The sequence below is a fragment of the Oncorhynchus keta genome, unplaced genomic scaffold (genome assembly GCF_023373465.1).
Source record: "Oncorhynchus keta strain PuntledgeMale-10-30-2019 unplaced genomic scaffold, Oket_V2 Un_scaffold_3531_pilon_pilon, whole genome shotgun sequence".
Taxonomy (NCBI): domain Eukaryota; kingdom Metazoa; phylum Chordata; class Actinopteri; order Salmoniformes; family Salmonidae; genus Oncorhynchus; species Oncorhynchus keta.
In genome coordinates this window covers 1,738,214-1,752,128 of record NW_026290920.1, presented here as the reverse complement: position 1 = coordinate 1,752,128, position 13,915 = coordinate 1,738,214, and the positions used below count along the sequence as shown (strand labels likewise).

At 42.6% G+C, this 13,915-nt stretch overlaps 2 protein-coding genes across 2 annotated transcripts; both read left to right on the top strand.

Moving 5' to 3' along the window:
• Positions 1-84: 84 nt before the first annotated feature.
• On the top strand, positions 85-3,498 carry LOC118375536 (guanosine-3',5'-bis(diphosphate) 3'-pyrophosphohydrolase MESH1-like). Its single transcript, XM_052515925.1, has 4 exons — positions 85-290; positions 959-1,014; positions 1,229-1,469; positions 2,446-3,498. The coding sequence occupies exons 1-4, from the start codon at positions 179-181 to the stop codon at positions 2,574-2,576; spliced, it is 540 nt and encodes a 179-aa protein (XP_052371885.1). The 5' UTR covers positions 85-178; the 3' UTR covers positions 2,577-3,498.
• A 1,991-nt stretch (positions 3,499-5,489) lies between these two features.
• LOC118375541 (macrophage mannose receptor 1-like) lies at positions 5,490-6,813 on the top strand. Its single transcript, XM_035762126.2, has one exon. It carries the CDS (start codon positions 5,570-5,572, stop codon positions 6,320-6,322), a length of 753 nt encoding a protein of 250 aa, XP_035618019.2. The 5' UTR covers positions 5,490-5,569; the 3' UTR covers positions 6,323-6,813.
• The last annotated feature ends 7,102 nt before the right edge of the window (positions 6,814-13,915 follow it).

Here is a 13,915-nt window from a genome sequence, read left to right as displayed (position 1 = left end):
ATTTATCCCAATGCAATATGTTATCCTTGCTTCTGTTGAAGCGGATGGAATGTTGCGAGACTTTGTCTGACTACGGACATTTAAAAAGAAGGCACTGACGCACAAATGACGGGTGAGATCTGCGACCAAACGTTGGTAATAATGTGCCGTCTGTAGTGTGAGAAACGACTTTTACAGCATGAGTTCAGAAGCGGTCATTCTGTTGGAGACTGTCAACTTTGCTGCTGAAAAGCACCGCAATCAACGACGTAAAGACGCTGAACAAACGCCATATATCAACCACCCAATAGGTACAGTTGTTATAAAAACAATCTTAACAGATGCTAGCTAGTTAAGTCATTATGCCATTCATAGACGTTAACTAGCTACCATTAGCGCCTATTGATGATAGGTAGCATCTTCTGACCGGGCAAGTTTTGTTAATTAAGAGCCCCGACGCTTGTTCTGAACGTTAAAACATCTTTTGCGGTACGGTTTTGGAAACACAAGGAACATATATTTCATATTAGCTAGACGTTTTTTTTTATTAACACAAAATGTAAAAGCACTACACACTTTTAGGGTAAGTGTGCCCACAGTCTTATCTCCATGGTACAGCGCTTGTTTACTGAAGACAGAGGCATTCATGTGCTAATTAGCTGTCTGCATCTGTTGTCACTGAAAGATGCTGTCAGCTGCATCTGTTAACAGTGTACAGTAAGTGTATGTTTTGCATTTGGGAAATTATTTGATATAAACGTTTGTTTCTAGAAGTTTACTGTCATTGAGAATTTAGTATTTAGCGGTTTTGGCTGCAAGGGCCAATTTGCCTCTAAACATGCAAGGTCCTTGGACAATAAGGAGTAACGTTAGCCTCTAGTCCATTATTGAGAGAGGCCCTTAGCAATAACTCTCTCACTGCTCGGACTTCAGTGCATGGATATCTGCATTTACATTTGCCGTGTTTATCATTTTGCAGGTGTGGCAAGGATCCTAAGCCATGAAGGTGGGATCACAGACATTGAAGTTTTGCAAGTAAGTGTTTTACGTATCAGATGAACTCAAAATACTTTCTTGCATACTTGTTCCTGGAGGGAAATATTTTAAATCGTAATGAAATTATATTATTAAGTATAGACTAGTCAATGGGCAATGTTAAGCTCATGAAAACATTCAACATTTGTGTTACGAGTTTGTGTTATTAACAGGAAGGTCATGACTGATATTTATGTTTTCCAACTGTCCTCAGGCAGCTTTGCTCCATGACACAGTGGAGGACACTGACACCAGCATAGGAGAACTACAGGCCATCTTTGGGCAAACGGTGGCTCGAATTGTTCAGGAAGTGACAGATGATAAGGCGCTACCCAAGCATGAGAGGAAACGTCAGCAGGTGGAGCATGCACCTCACGCCAGCCACCAGGCCAAACTGGTCAAACTGGCTGACAAACTGTACAACCTGAGGGACCTGAACCGCTGCACACCTACAGGTGATTGATTGTAGGGTGTCCAATCAAAAAAGCACATTTTTGGACCCTCTGTAAAATATGTTAATTGTGTTGGTTATCCTATGAGAGAACCAATGGTCCAAACCCCATTTCACTATCGTATAAACCCCATTTCACCGTTCAAAGGTTATTGGAGTTTTTACGCTTGTAGGTTAGCCAAAATCTGTGTGACTAAGTCAATGGAGGCCAGAGAGAAAAAGTTGTGAAAATAAGGAACATTGCACAGCGTTGCGTTAACTAGGCTAGAAGCTGTGTAGGAGATCATTACCTGACAAGCTCACTTTTCTGTTGATCTAGTCATCTATCTTCTCAAATCCACAGGATGTAAAACAATATAGAGGTAAGATGGATATTGATTTTGAGACATGACAGCTATATGCATCTGCTGCTAAATCATGGCCGCTACTGCGGGATGGTAAATGTTGTCAGAAGTTAACTTAAATGACTAAGCAGTCGATGGACAAGGTATGACAACAATCCATGCTTTGGTTTTGTTATCCACCATTTCAAATGCTAACTTTTTAGCATTTTTGGCACATCCAATGCATGCTAATGGTATCTTTATTAGCATTTTCACGCGTCATGTCCAAATCCTAAAGTATATATATATATATATTGTGTGAAAATGCTAATATATATTGTGTGAAAATGCTAATATAGGTACCATTGACTTGCATTGGATTTGTGCCACAAATGTGAGTGACTGATTCTTAAAAAAAAAAAAAAAAGAAATTGCAAGAGCAGCACCATCTAGTGGTTAGAAGCTGGTGAATCAGGATGCAGGATGGGACATAAACCTAACAACCTCAATGACAATTTCTCTGAACTGGGGAAACTGATCTTTATTTTCTAATTCTCTCTCTGGCTTCTCTTTACTTACTTCCCTCTCGTTGTCTGACTGTCCCTCTCTTTACCCCTGTCCTATATCTTATATTTAAATCTGTGTTGTGGTTGCCAGGTTGGTCGGCAGATCGTGTTCAGGAGTACTTTGTGTGGGCAGCCCAGGTAGTGAGAGGACTGAGGGGGACCAACCCAGCACTGGAGAGACAACTAGAGGAGCTCTTCAAGCAGAGGGGGGTTGAGCTTTGACACCTTTCTACTTCTGATACAGGGTGGCACAACAGAGCAACTCTTGATGCACACTTTTGTAAAGAGTTCATGTGAAAAGATTTGAGCATATTGTCTTCATAACAGGAGCCTTCTCCATCGAATAAACTCTTAGCTCTCATAAGGATTTATTTTTTATGGGTAATTTATTATTCATTCATTCTACAGTCATTTGCATACATTGTCTGTAGAACTGCGAAACCATCAATGTCACCTTGAGTTTTCTCATATTGAATAAAGCAATGATATGCATAATTTTGTGAAGATGAAAGGCTGTTGTGGAAATTCACCACCATGTCATGGACATGACCACCAGGGACACTTAAGTCAATCTTAAATGAATGATCCTTTATTATCAGCGGGCTGGAGAGGTTCCAACTCAATGCACTATAGAACACATGTCAATCAGGAACTCTGCTGGAGCAGTCCCAACTGTTGTCTTATATATGGCTATACACAGACATGTTATATTTGCATAATTAATTCATCATTGCCGTTTTGTTTCATACATGTGACCGACCAATACCTCAAGGCTTCTCTCTAAGCCGAGACCTTGAAACAGAACTTTTGTTCTCAAAACAAAGGTCTGGGCGTACTGCCAAATTGCAGCTACTGATAGTGAGGATTCGTTCAGTCACTTGCATGAACATAAACGGTTATTAGAGAAGCACACGAATAGAACACAGAAATGAGTTATTGGAAAAGCACAAACGTTAAACATTTCCAGCACAGTTACTTTTGTAAATCATAGTTTGCAGGATTCATCTGAATTCTGATATCTGTTGTTTTATCACCTACATTGCATCGGTTGCCTTTTGTATCATTAATACTGACAATCAAAGATGGGGTTGTGAAAATAAATGTCATATTTATCCCCTCAATAAAAAATGTGAATTACACCATTTATTTTATTTTACATTTGAGTCATTTAGCAGACCCTCTTATCCAGAGTGACTTAGTTATTGCATTTGTCTTAAGATACTATAGCTAGGTCGGAGAACTACATGTCACACTAAGTCGATTTTTCATAGATAAGGTCAGAGCTAGTAAGGGGGGAAAAGTCTAGTGTAAGTTAATGAAATTCCTTTTGGGGGGAGGCACAGAACCGTATAGAATTTCATTGTATGCTGTACCGTTAAGATTTCCCTTCACTGGAACCAAGGGGCCTAGCCCGAGCCATGAAAAATATCCCCATTATTCCTCCTTGACAAAACGTTACAGTTAGCACTATCCATTTGGGCAGGTAGCGTTCTAATGTCATCTGTCAAATGCAGATTCATCCATCAGATGGTAAACGCATTTCCGCTGCCCCAGAGTCCAATGGCGGCGAGCTTTGCATCTCTCCAGCCAATGCTTGGCATTGCGCATGGTGATCTTAGGCTTGTGTGCGGCTGCCTGGCCATGGAAACCAATTTCATGAACGGAAAGGGGGATACCTAGTCAGGCCTACAACTGAAATATATCTTCCGCATTTAACCCAACCCCTCTGAATCAGAGAGGTGCGGAGGGCTGCCTTAATTGACATCCACATCTTCGGCTCCTAGGGAACAGTGGGTTAACTCCCTTGCGCAGGGGTAGAATTACTGGTTTTTACCTTGTCAGCTCAGGGATTCGATCCAACAATCTTTCGGTGAAGCTCACGACAATCAGTTGTTGTGCTGACGTTGCTTCCAGAGGCAATGTGGAACTAGGCAGTGAGTGTTGCAACCGAGGAGACCATGTTTACACGTTACGTGCTTCAGCACTGGTCCTGTTCTGTGAGCTTGTGTTGACTACCACTTCACGGCTGAGCCGTTGTTGCTCTTAGACATTTCCACTTCACAATAACAGCACTTACAGGTGACCGGGGCAGCTCTATCTAGCAGGGCAGAAATGTGACTTGTTGGGAAGATGGCATCCTATGACGGTGCCACGTTGAAAGTCACTGAGCTCTTCAATAAGGCCATTCTACTGCCAATGTTTGTCTAGGGAGATTTTATACACCTGTCAGCAACGGGTGTGGCTGAAATAGCCGAATCCATCTCATGGTCTACAGAAACACCTCTAACCAATCAACAGTGCTAAGTGCCTGCACATTAGAATTAAACTGTAACTACACTCAAACCTCAAAAGTGATCTCCTGATGTGGTTTAAGCATTGTTATGGACTTAGATAATACAATTACGTTGTTTTCTGGAAGAAAAAGTGTAACAGAACGAAAACCTTACAGAAATGGGGAAAAATCTGAAACCTGTGAATTTGTGACTCAGTTGGCAGCCTCATTTATCTGTTTCAGTAGTAGGCCTACTATTAGCCTACTGCACAGTACAGCATGGGTTGGTCTGACTGTGAAAGACCAATATGGGATTTTAGGTCATTCATAGTGTATGTCACTGTTTCTCATATAATATTTCCACACGTGGTGCCTTTCCTTCGCCGGACGAGCCCTTTGGCAAAATAAGAGTAGACCCACTTCTCCAGGCACCACTACAGCCCTGGTTAAATATGTAGCATCAAATATGGTCAAGAATATTGAGTTCTCTGAACTCACTACTGATTCTCTGTTGGAGGGATTTACATGTCAACTTTGGTTGAAGTTTATTCGTGTCCTTTGGACCGTGAGATTTTCTGAAGCTCCTGGGTAGAATTTGCTTAAAAGATGTAGCCGTTATTTGACTGCGGTGTTCCTTTTTAGGCAATGTGTGTACAGGGCCCTTACTCTACTTTCTTACCCTGAATCCTCACATCCACTTTTAAAGTCTCTCCCCTCTGACGCTGTCCTCCAATTCGTTTAGAGAAGGCGAGGAAAGAGGATGTGGCCAATCAGAAAGCCTATGAGGAAGAGCCATGGATTGGTTGGCAAGATTAAGGAGGCACTCTGATTGGTGGGCTGTGTGGACACATGAGAGGGGGACAGTAGAGTAGCAGCAGGTTCATAATATCAGTAGCAGCAGCAGGGTCAGCTCCGCTCCACACCTACTGAGCACTGGGGCATCATGCAGAGGAAGAGTAGCTTCACTGGTCTCCTAATCACTGCTCTGTGTGCAGTGGCCTCTGGTAAACTCAGAGAATATCACTATGTGTCTGAAGAGAAGACCTGGTCAGAGGCTCAGCGGTACTGTCGTGAGCACTACACTGACCTGGCCTTCATCAGCAACCAGGAAGAAGTAGATCAGCTCCTTCCCATTTCAAGGGGTGATTGGACCTGGATTGGTTTGCACAGAGATGCTAACGACCCAACAGGATGGACATGGTCAGGAGGAGAGAACTCAGCATTTAGGTTTTGGAAGTCAGGAGAGCCAAACAATGCTGGTGGCATTGAGGACTGTGTCATGGTACAGTGGGATGTGAGATGGATGGATTCGCGTTGCTCCCAGACACACCCCTTCTTATGCTACAAGGAGAAGCTGATCCTGGTTCAGGAGATGAAGACATGGGAGGAGGCTCTGGAGTACTGCAGGGATCACTACACCGACCTCCCCAGCCTGCTCTCTAAGACTGAACATCTCCAGGCCCAGAGCAAGATGGAGGGCACACAGACGGACCATGTGTGGACGGGTCTGATCTTCTTGGCCAGAGAATGGCTGTGGGTGAACGGGGACCACCTGGAGTACCAGGCCTGGCCTGGCGGGGAGCTGCCCCACTGCCCCACCCAATACCTCCACTGTGGGACCCTGACCAGAGATGAAGAGCACTGGGGAACCAGGAACTGTAAGGAGAGGAGGAACTTCCTCTGCTACAGAGCGTGAGCCCCAGAGGAGAGAGATATTACTACTGTGGCTGACCCTGTAAAACAACACATTTCCTGCACCTATCTGGTGTATGTGACAATAAGACATATATTTTTTGGTGTGTGTTTTCTACAATAGTCTACTATTTTTGTACCTGTAGATACCGTGGTTATGATAGTGGGTGCTTTGTGTGTACAAAGACCATAACACTGGGCACAGATAACACTGGGCACAGATGTCAGTTCAATGTCTAGTTTTGATAACATTTAATTGAGTTGGTAATTAACTTCTTTTTTTTTTACCATGTCATTCGATTTAGGTAGGGTGAAAAAATATAGACAAGAAATCACGGAATTCCTTCAGGTTGATGACTCTGCAAATCCAATCAGTTTTCCTCTTTGATTCATCCCCATCAGAATGAAAAACAGTAACAGCAGATAAGAACGTACACATCATGTATTGTATATCATGTAAGGAAACCAACTGTTGGTATGAAATAAATAATTAACTTAGACAAAGATAAGAAGACCTTCCTTCTCATTTTTATTGGTGCACCTAGAAATAATAATAGATAGCAGAACATCTCATTGAAAGATCACAACTTCTCATTGATAACCTGTCATGTACCATGAAATATATGTCTGAAATAGTGAAAATATTAACTATTTACATGGTTTATGGTTACAAAAGGATTTAATCCAAAATGCACTTGAAGGAAACATAGAATTGACAATAACTGCAAATCAAATCACAAAGTGGGGGACAGAGCGGGAGAGAAACAGAGGGGGGAGGAAGGAGGGAGAGACAGAGGGGGGAAAGAAGGAGGGAGAGGCAGAGGGGGGAGGAAGGTAAGGAAGGAGAGACAGAGGGGGAGAGAAACAGAAGGGGGAGGAAGAAGGGAGAGACAGAGGGGGAAAGAAGGAGGGAGAGAGAGACAGAGGGGGGAGAGAAACAGAAGGGGAGGAAGGTAAGGAAGGAGAGACAGAGGGGGAGAGAAACAGAAGGGGGAGGAAGGAGGGAGAGACAGAGGGGGGAAAGAAGGAGGGAGAGAGAGACAGAGGGGGGAGAGAAACAGAAGGGGAGGAAGGTAAGGAAGGAGGGAGAGAGACAGAGGGGGGAGGAAGGAGGGAGAGAGACAGAGGGGGAAAGAAGGAGGGAGAGAGAAACAGAAGGGGGAGGAAGGAGGGAGAGAGAGGGGGGGAAGGAAGGTAAGGAAGGAGGGAGAGAGACAGAGGGGAGGAAGTTAAGGAAGGAGGGAGAGAGACAGAGGGGGGAGGAAGGAGGGAGAGACAGACAGAGGGGGGAGGAAGGAGGAAGAGAGAGACAGAGGGGGAGGAAGGAGGGAGAGAGACAGAGGGGAGGAAGCTAAGGAAGGAGGGAGAGACAGACAGAGGGGGAAGGAAGGAGGAAGAGAGAGACAGAGACAGAGGGGAAGAAGGTAAGGAAGGAGGGAGAGACAGACAGAGGGGGGAGGAAGGAGGAAGAGAGAGACAGAGGGGGGAGGAAGGAGGGAGAGAGAGACAGAGGGGAAGAAGGTAAGGAAGGAGGGAGAGACAGACAGAGGGGGGAGGAAGAGAGAGACAGAGGGGGGAGGAAGGAGGGAGAGAGAGACAGAGGGGAAGAAGGTAAGGAAGGAGGGAGAGAGACAGAGGGGGAGGAAGGAGGGAGAGAGAGACAGAGGGGAAGAAGGTAAGGAAGGAGGGAGAGAGAGACAGAGGGGAAGAAGATAAGGAAGGAGGCAGAGAGAGACAGAGGTGAAGAAGGTAAGGAAGGAGGGAGAGAGACAGAGGGGAAGAAGATAAGGAAGGAGGCAGAGAGAGACAGAGGTGAAGAAGGTAAGGAAGGAGGGAGAGAGACAGAGGGGGGAGGAAGGTACGGAAGGAGGGGGAGACAGACAGAGGGGGGAGGAAGGAGGGAGAGAGAGACAGAGGTGCAGAAGGTAAGGAAGGAGGGAGAGAGACAGAGGGGGAGGAAGGTACGGAAGGAGGGGGAGATAGACAGAGGGGGGAGGAAGGAGGGCGAGAGAGACAGAGGTGAAGAAGGTAAGGAAGGAGGGAGAGAGACAGAGGGGGGAGGAAGGTATGGAAGGAGGGGGAGATAGACAGAGGGGGGAGGAAGGAGGGAGAGAGAGACAGAGGTGAAGAAGGTACATAAACATTACACAACAAGTTGGAAATTCAAATTCAACAATGAGTTGTTTGGAAGGAATCCGTGACAGTGGATAACCACAAGCATTGCAACTGGGAAGTCAGACTGTTGTTTGGCAGGAATCCGTGACAGTGGATAACCACAAGCATTGCAACTGGGAAGTCAGACTGTTGTTTGGCAGGAATCCGTGACAGTGGATAACCACAAGCATTGCAACTGGGAAGTCAGACTGTTGTTTGGCAGGAATCCGTGACAGTGGATAACCACAAGCATTGCAACTGGGAAGTCAGACTGTTGTTTGGCAGGAATCCGTGACAGTGGATAACCACAAGCATTGCAACTGGGAAGTCAGACTGGGAAAATACGTTTTGAACGGTCATACAACTTGGAATTGTAAATGTTTTTCTTTGATGACAACATTTGCCAAAGAAGGACCGCCGCGCACAACAATGTGAGTCCAAAAATGTCTTATATGCTGCTGCATAAATAATGTAATATGCCAGGGTGATATGGTCAGCCATATCAGGTATGTTTTTTAAAAAGGCAGTAAATGAGGCTGAATGAATTGTTTCGCTGCCAGACAAGGCTCCGCTGATAGCCAGGTGTAGCGGTGGTAAGGATTCACTCCATTGTGCTGACTTCCCAGATGCAATGCTTGCAGTTAGCCACTGTCACCGATTCCTTCCAAACAACTCATTGTTGATTTTGCGATTTCCAGCTTGTGTAATGTTTATGTCCAATGGCCGATGAGCACTGATACGTTTTTATCTATATTTTCTCTTCATTATATCTCTTCCTATGACAAGGACTAAAAATGATTTTCCAGTAGACTTGATTCATGAAGTAAGATGTTGATATGATCAGTCCAATCAAAGCTGCTGTACATATAACGTGATTTGACGTCATTTCTGTGGCCAATGACCCTGCTGTTGCGACAGCTTTAAGTAGGATCTGAATGTTTTTGGGCACCTCTTGTCGCCATTATAGTGCAATTGATGTATTGTTTAGTGTTGTGGCTTTGCTGGCATGCATCAACAAATATATTTTTTAGGTTACCCCACCAAGATGTATATGCTATATACAGAGACACTGTATATAGTGCAAACTAATGGGGAGAACTTTCAATCTTGTGTCTCTGCACAGCCTGGCATTTCTTCTGCACGGCAGTCCTGGAACAGATATGCATCTGCGCCCCTGTAGAGGGAACATTGTCCATTGTCCATTTTTGACTACTTACTTACTTTACTAGATTCCTTAAGAAAATAATGTACTTTTTACTCCATACATTTTCCCATAAACATACAACGTTTTAAGAACATGAACAATTGTGCCACCTGGTTTGCTTAATATAAGGAATTTGAAATTATTTATACTTTTGATACTGAAGTACATGTTTGCAATTGCATTTACTTTTGATACTTAAGTATATTTAAAACCAAATACTTTTAGACTTTTTCTCAAGTAGTATTTTACTAGGTGACTACTGGGTCATTTTCTATTATGGTATCTTTACATTTACTCAAGCATGACAATTGGGTACTTTTTCCACCACTGCTCATCCCTGGATAGGGGCACAGTAAAAGCATTGATATTTGTGCCAGAGTCTGCTCATGTGGTAGTGCTGCCGATGTCGGACCACACATTGCCCAACTTGGCGGGGTTTCAAAACTCACCCTGCACCTTTAAACTTTCATTCCTCTCGATATCAGTACATCCAATAAAGACAAATATGAATGTTGAATGGATGTTAACACTTCATTACAAAAAAAACATTGATATATGAGTATTCTAGGTTAGAAATGAGTTCAATTCAATTGGAATCATCAGAATTATGTAAAATATTGTTGTATATGTTAATGTCCTATCAATTCAACAGTGGTCTAATAATATCATCACAGGTTGACTACTAATTGTAAAAGATGTTCAGTTATTGTCAGTTCTATGTTTCCTTCAGGTGGATTTTGGATTACATCTTTTTGTAACCATAAATCGTGTAAATACTATTTTAATTATATCAGGCATATCATATTTCATGGCACATGACAGGTTATCAGCGAGAATGTGTGCTCTCTCAACGAAATGTTCTGCTATTTATTTCCTTGACATATCTGTTGCTACTGTGCCAGAAAGTATTCATACCCCTTGACTTATTCCACATTTTGTTGTGCTACAGCCTGAACTCAAGGGATTAAATACATTGTCTAACCCATCGACACATAATACCCTATAATGACAAAGTGAAAACATGTTTTTGGAAATGTTTGCCAGTTTAGTATTCACACCCCTGAGTCAATACTTTGTAGAAGCACCTTTGGCAGCGAAGACAGCTGTGAGTCTTTCTGGGTAAATCTCTGAGAGCTTTCCACACCTGGATTGTGCAACATTTGCCCATTATTATTTTTTAAATGTTTCACGCTCTGGTTGTTGGTCATTACTATACAACAATTTTCATGTATTTTGTCTAACGTTGTGATTCACAGTAGGGAGCTGGTAAGGCTCAATCCCCTTTGGAAGCGATTACAGCTGTGTCTTTCTGGGTAAATCTCTAAGAGCTTTCCACACCTGGATTGTGCAACATTTTCCCATTATTCTTTTAAAAATTCTTTAAGCTCTTTCAAATTGGTTGTTGATCATTGCTAGACAAACATTTTCAGGACTTGCCATAGATTTTCAAGTAGATTTAAGTAAAAACTGTAGATCGGCCACTGAGGAATATTCACTGTCTTCTTGGTAAGCAACTCCAGTGTATATTTGGCTTTGTGTTTTAGGTTATTGTCCTGTTGAAAGGTGAATTCATCTCCCAGTGTCTGGTGGAAAGCAGACTGAACCAGGTTTTCCTCTAGAATTTTGCCTGTGGTCGCTGCATTCTGTTTATTATTTTTTATCCTGGAGAAACTCCCCAGTCCTTAACAATTACAAGCATTCCCATAACATGACCTTACAGATAATTGTATGTGTGAGGTACAGAGTTGAGATAGTCATTCAAAAACCATCGCCTCTTCACTGTTGACGTTGAGACTGGTGTTTTGAGGGTACTATTTAATGAAGCTGCCAGTTGAGGACTTGTGAGGCGTCTGTTTCTCAAACTAGACACTCTAATGTACTTTCCTCTTGCTCAGTTGTGCACCGGGTCCCCCCACTCTTCTTTCTATTCTGGTTAGAGCCAGTTTGCGCTGTTCTGTGAAGGGAGTAGTAAACAGCGTTGAATGAGATCTTTAGGTTCTTGCCAATTTCTCTCATGGAATAGCCTTAATTTCTGAGAACAAGAATCGACTGACGAGTTTCAGAAGAAAGGTCTTTGTTTCTGGCCATTTTGAGCCTGTAATCGAACCCACAAATGCTGGATCTCCAGATACTCAACTAGTCACAAGAAGGCCAGTTTTATTGCCACTTTAATCAGAACAACAGTTTTCAGCTGTGCTAACATAATTGCAAAAAGGTTTTCTAATGATCAATTAGCCTTTTTAAATTATAAACTTGGATTAGCTAACACAACGTGCCATTGGAACACAGGTGTGATGGTTGCTGATAATGGGCCTCTATCAGCCGTTTCCAGCTACAATAGTCATTTTCAACATTAACAATGTCTACACTGTATTTCTGATCAATTTGATGTTATTTTAATGGACAAAAAATGTGCATTTCTTTCAAAAACAAGGACATTTCTAAGTAACCCTAAACATTTGAACGGTAGTGTACATATTCCTGAACTTATTTAGGCTTGCTATAACAAGGGGCTTGTATACTTATTGACTCAAGATATTTCAGCTTTTCGTTTTTAATGAATTATTAAAAATGTAAAAAACATCATTCCACTCTGACATTATTGGGTATTGTATTGTGTGTAGGCCGGTGACAAATCTTATCTTCATCCATTTTAAATTCAGGCTGCAACACAACAACATTTGGAAAAAGTCAAGGGGTATGAATACTTCCAGAAGGCACTGTAGGTGCACCAATAAAAATGAGAAGGAATATTGTCTATGTCAATTGTTTATTTCATACAAACAGTTGGTTTCATGACATGATATACAATACATGATATGTACGTTCATATCTACTATTACTGTCTGAGCTAATAGTAATGATACACAGACTTGGGCCTACAGGCTGAAGAAGGCTTTAACGTGGAGTTTACATGTACCAACAAGATGCTAGTAACTAGCATACAGCAGCATCTTAGCATTCTTACTCTTTTATCATGTTATATAATTATGAAACATAATGTGAGCTAGGTGACTTCCCACTGTACACAAATTGATTGATTCAATTTTGTTTCCATGTATTAAAATAAATAAAATAAAAATCTATGTTTTTCATTCAGAACATGATTAAGTGGAAAACTGATTGGATTTGCAAAAAGTCATCAACCTGAAGAAATTTTGTGATTTCTTGTTTATTTTTTTACTCCACCTAAATCGAATGACATGTTTAAAAACACTATTTTAATTCCCAACTCAATGAAATGTAAATCAAAACTCACAAGTCACACACTATTATAACCACAGCATCTATAGATACAGTAATAATAGACTATTGTAGAAAACACACACCCAATAGGTTAATATTCTCCAACACGTAAATAGAGTGAATAATCAATCACAGCGTTAACTGGTAATAAGTAGAGAACATCCATAGATAATCATATCTACTACAGTAATATATCTCTCCTCTGGGGCTCACGCTCTGTAGCAGAGGAAGTTCCTCCTCTCCTCACAGTTCCTGGTTCCCCAGTGCTCTTCATCTCTGGTCAGGGTCCCACAGTGGAGGTATTGGGCGGGGCAGTGGGGCAGCTCCCCGCCAGACCAGGCCTGGTACTTCAGGTGGTCCCCGTTCACCCACAGTCATTCTCTGGCCAGGAAGATCAGACCCGTCCACACATGGTCGGTCTGGGCATCCTCCATCTTGCTCTGGGCCTGGAGATGTTCAGTCTTAGAGAGCAGGCTGGGGAGGTCGGTGTAGTGATCCCTGCAGTACTCCAGAGCCTCCTCCCACGTCTTCATCTCCTGAACCAGGATCAGCTTCTCCTTGTAGCAGAATATATGTTTTTATCACTCCACGCCTTATCATACCATTTGCCTTGCCATACAATGACACAGTTCTCATTGAGGCCATCATTTGGCTGATCTGCTGCCCAAATCCTAAGTGCCGAGTTCTCCTTTCCTGACCAATTCTGAGCATTTTAATAGTGAACAAATATTATGGGTGATGTTTTGGTCATTCAAAGGGTATTTTTACTTGGGAAATAGGATGGCTGCGGCCAAGAGGTGGGCCATTGGCCACGTGGGGGGACACCCTGATTGTTTCTCTCTTTCTCTCTCTCTCTCTTGTTTCTCTCCCTCTCCCTCGTGTGCTCTTCATCTGTCTGTCTATCTTTATGTGTCTGTCTCTGTCTTTATTCAGCCATCTTGATCTAACCAACTGAACTGCAGTCAAATGGCATAGAATGTCATACTACACAAT

Excerpts from the sequence above, each read along its gene's own strand:
- LOC118375536 (XM_052515925.1), top strand. The coding sequence starts at position 179 with ATGAGTTCAGAAGCGGTCATTCTGTTGGAGACTGTCAACTTTGCTGCT. Across the intron at positions 291-958 it reads ATATATCAACCACCCAATAG|GTGTGGCAAGGATCCTAAGC; the intron begins GTACAGTTGTTA and ends ATCATTTTGCAG. Across the intron at positions 1,015-1,228 it reads CAGACATTGAAGTTTTGCAA|GCAGCTTTGCTCCATGACAC; the intron begins GTAAGTGTTTTA and ends AACTGTCCTCAG.
- LOC118375541 (XM_035762126.2), top strand. The coding sequence starts at position 5,570 with ATGCAGAGGAAGAGTAGCTTCACTGGTCTCCTAATCACTGCTCTGTGT.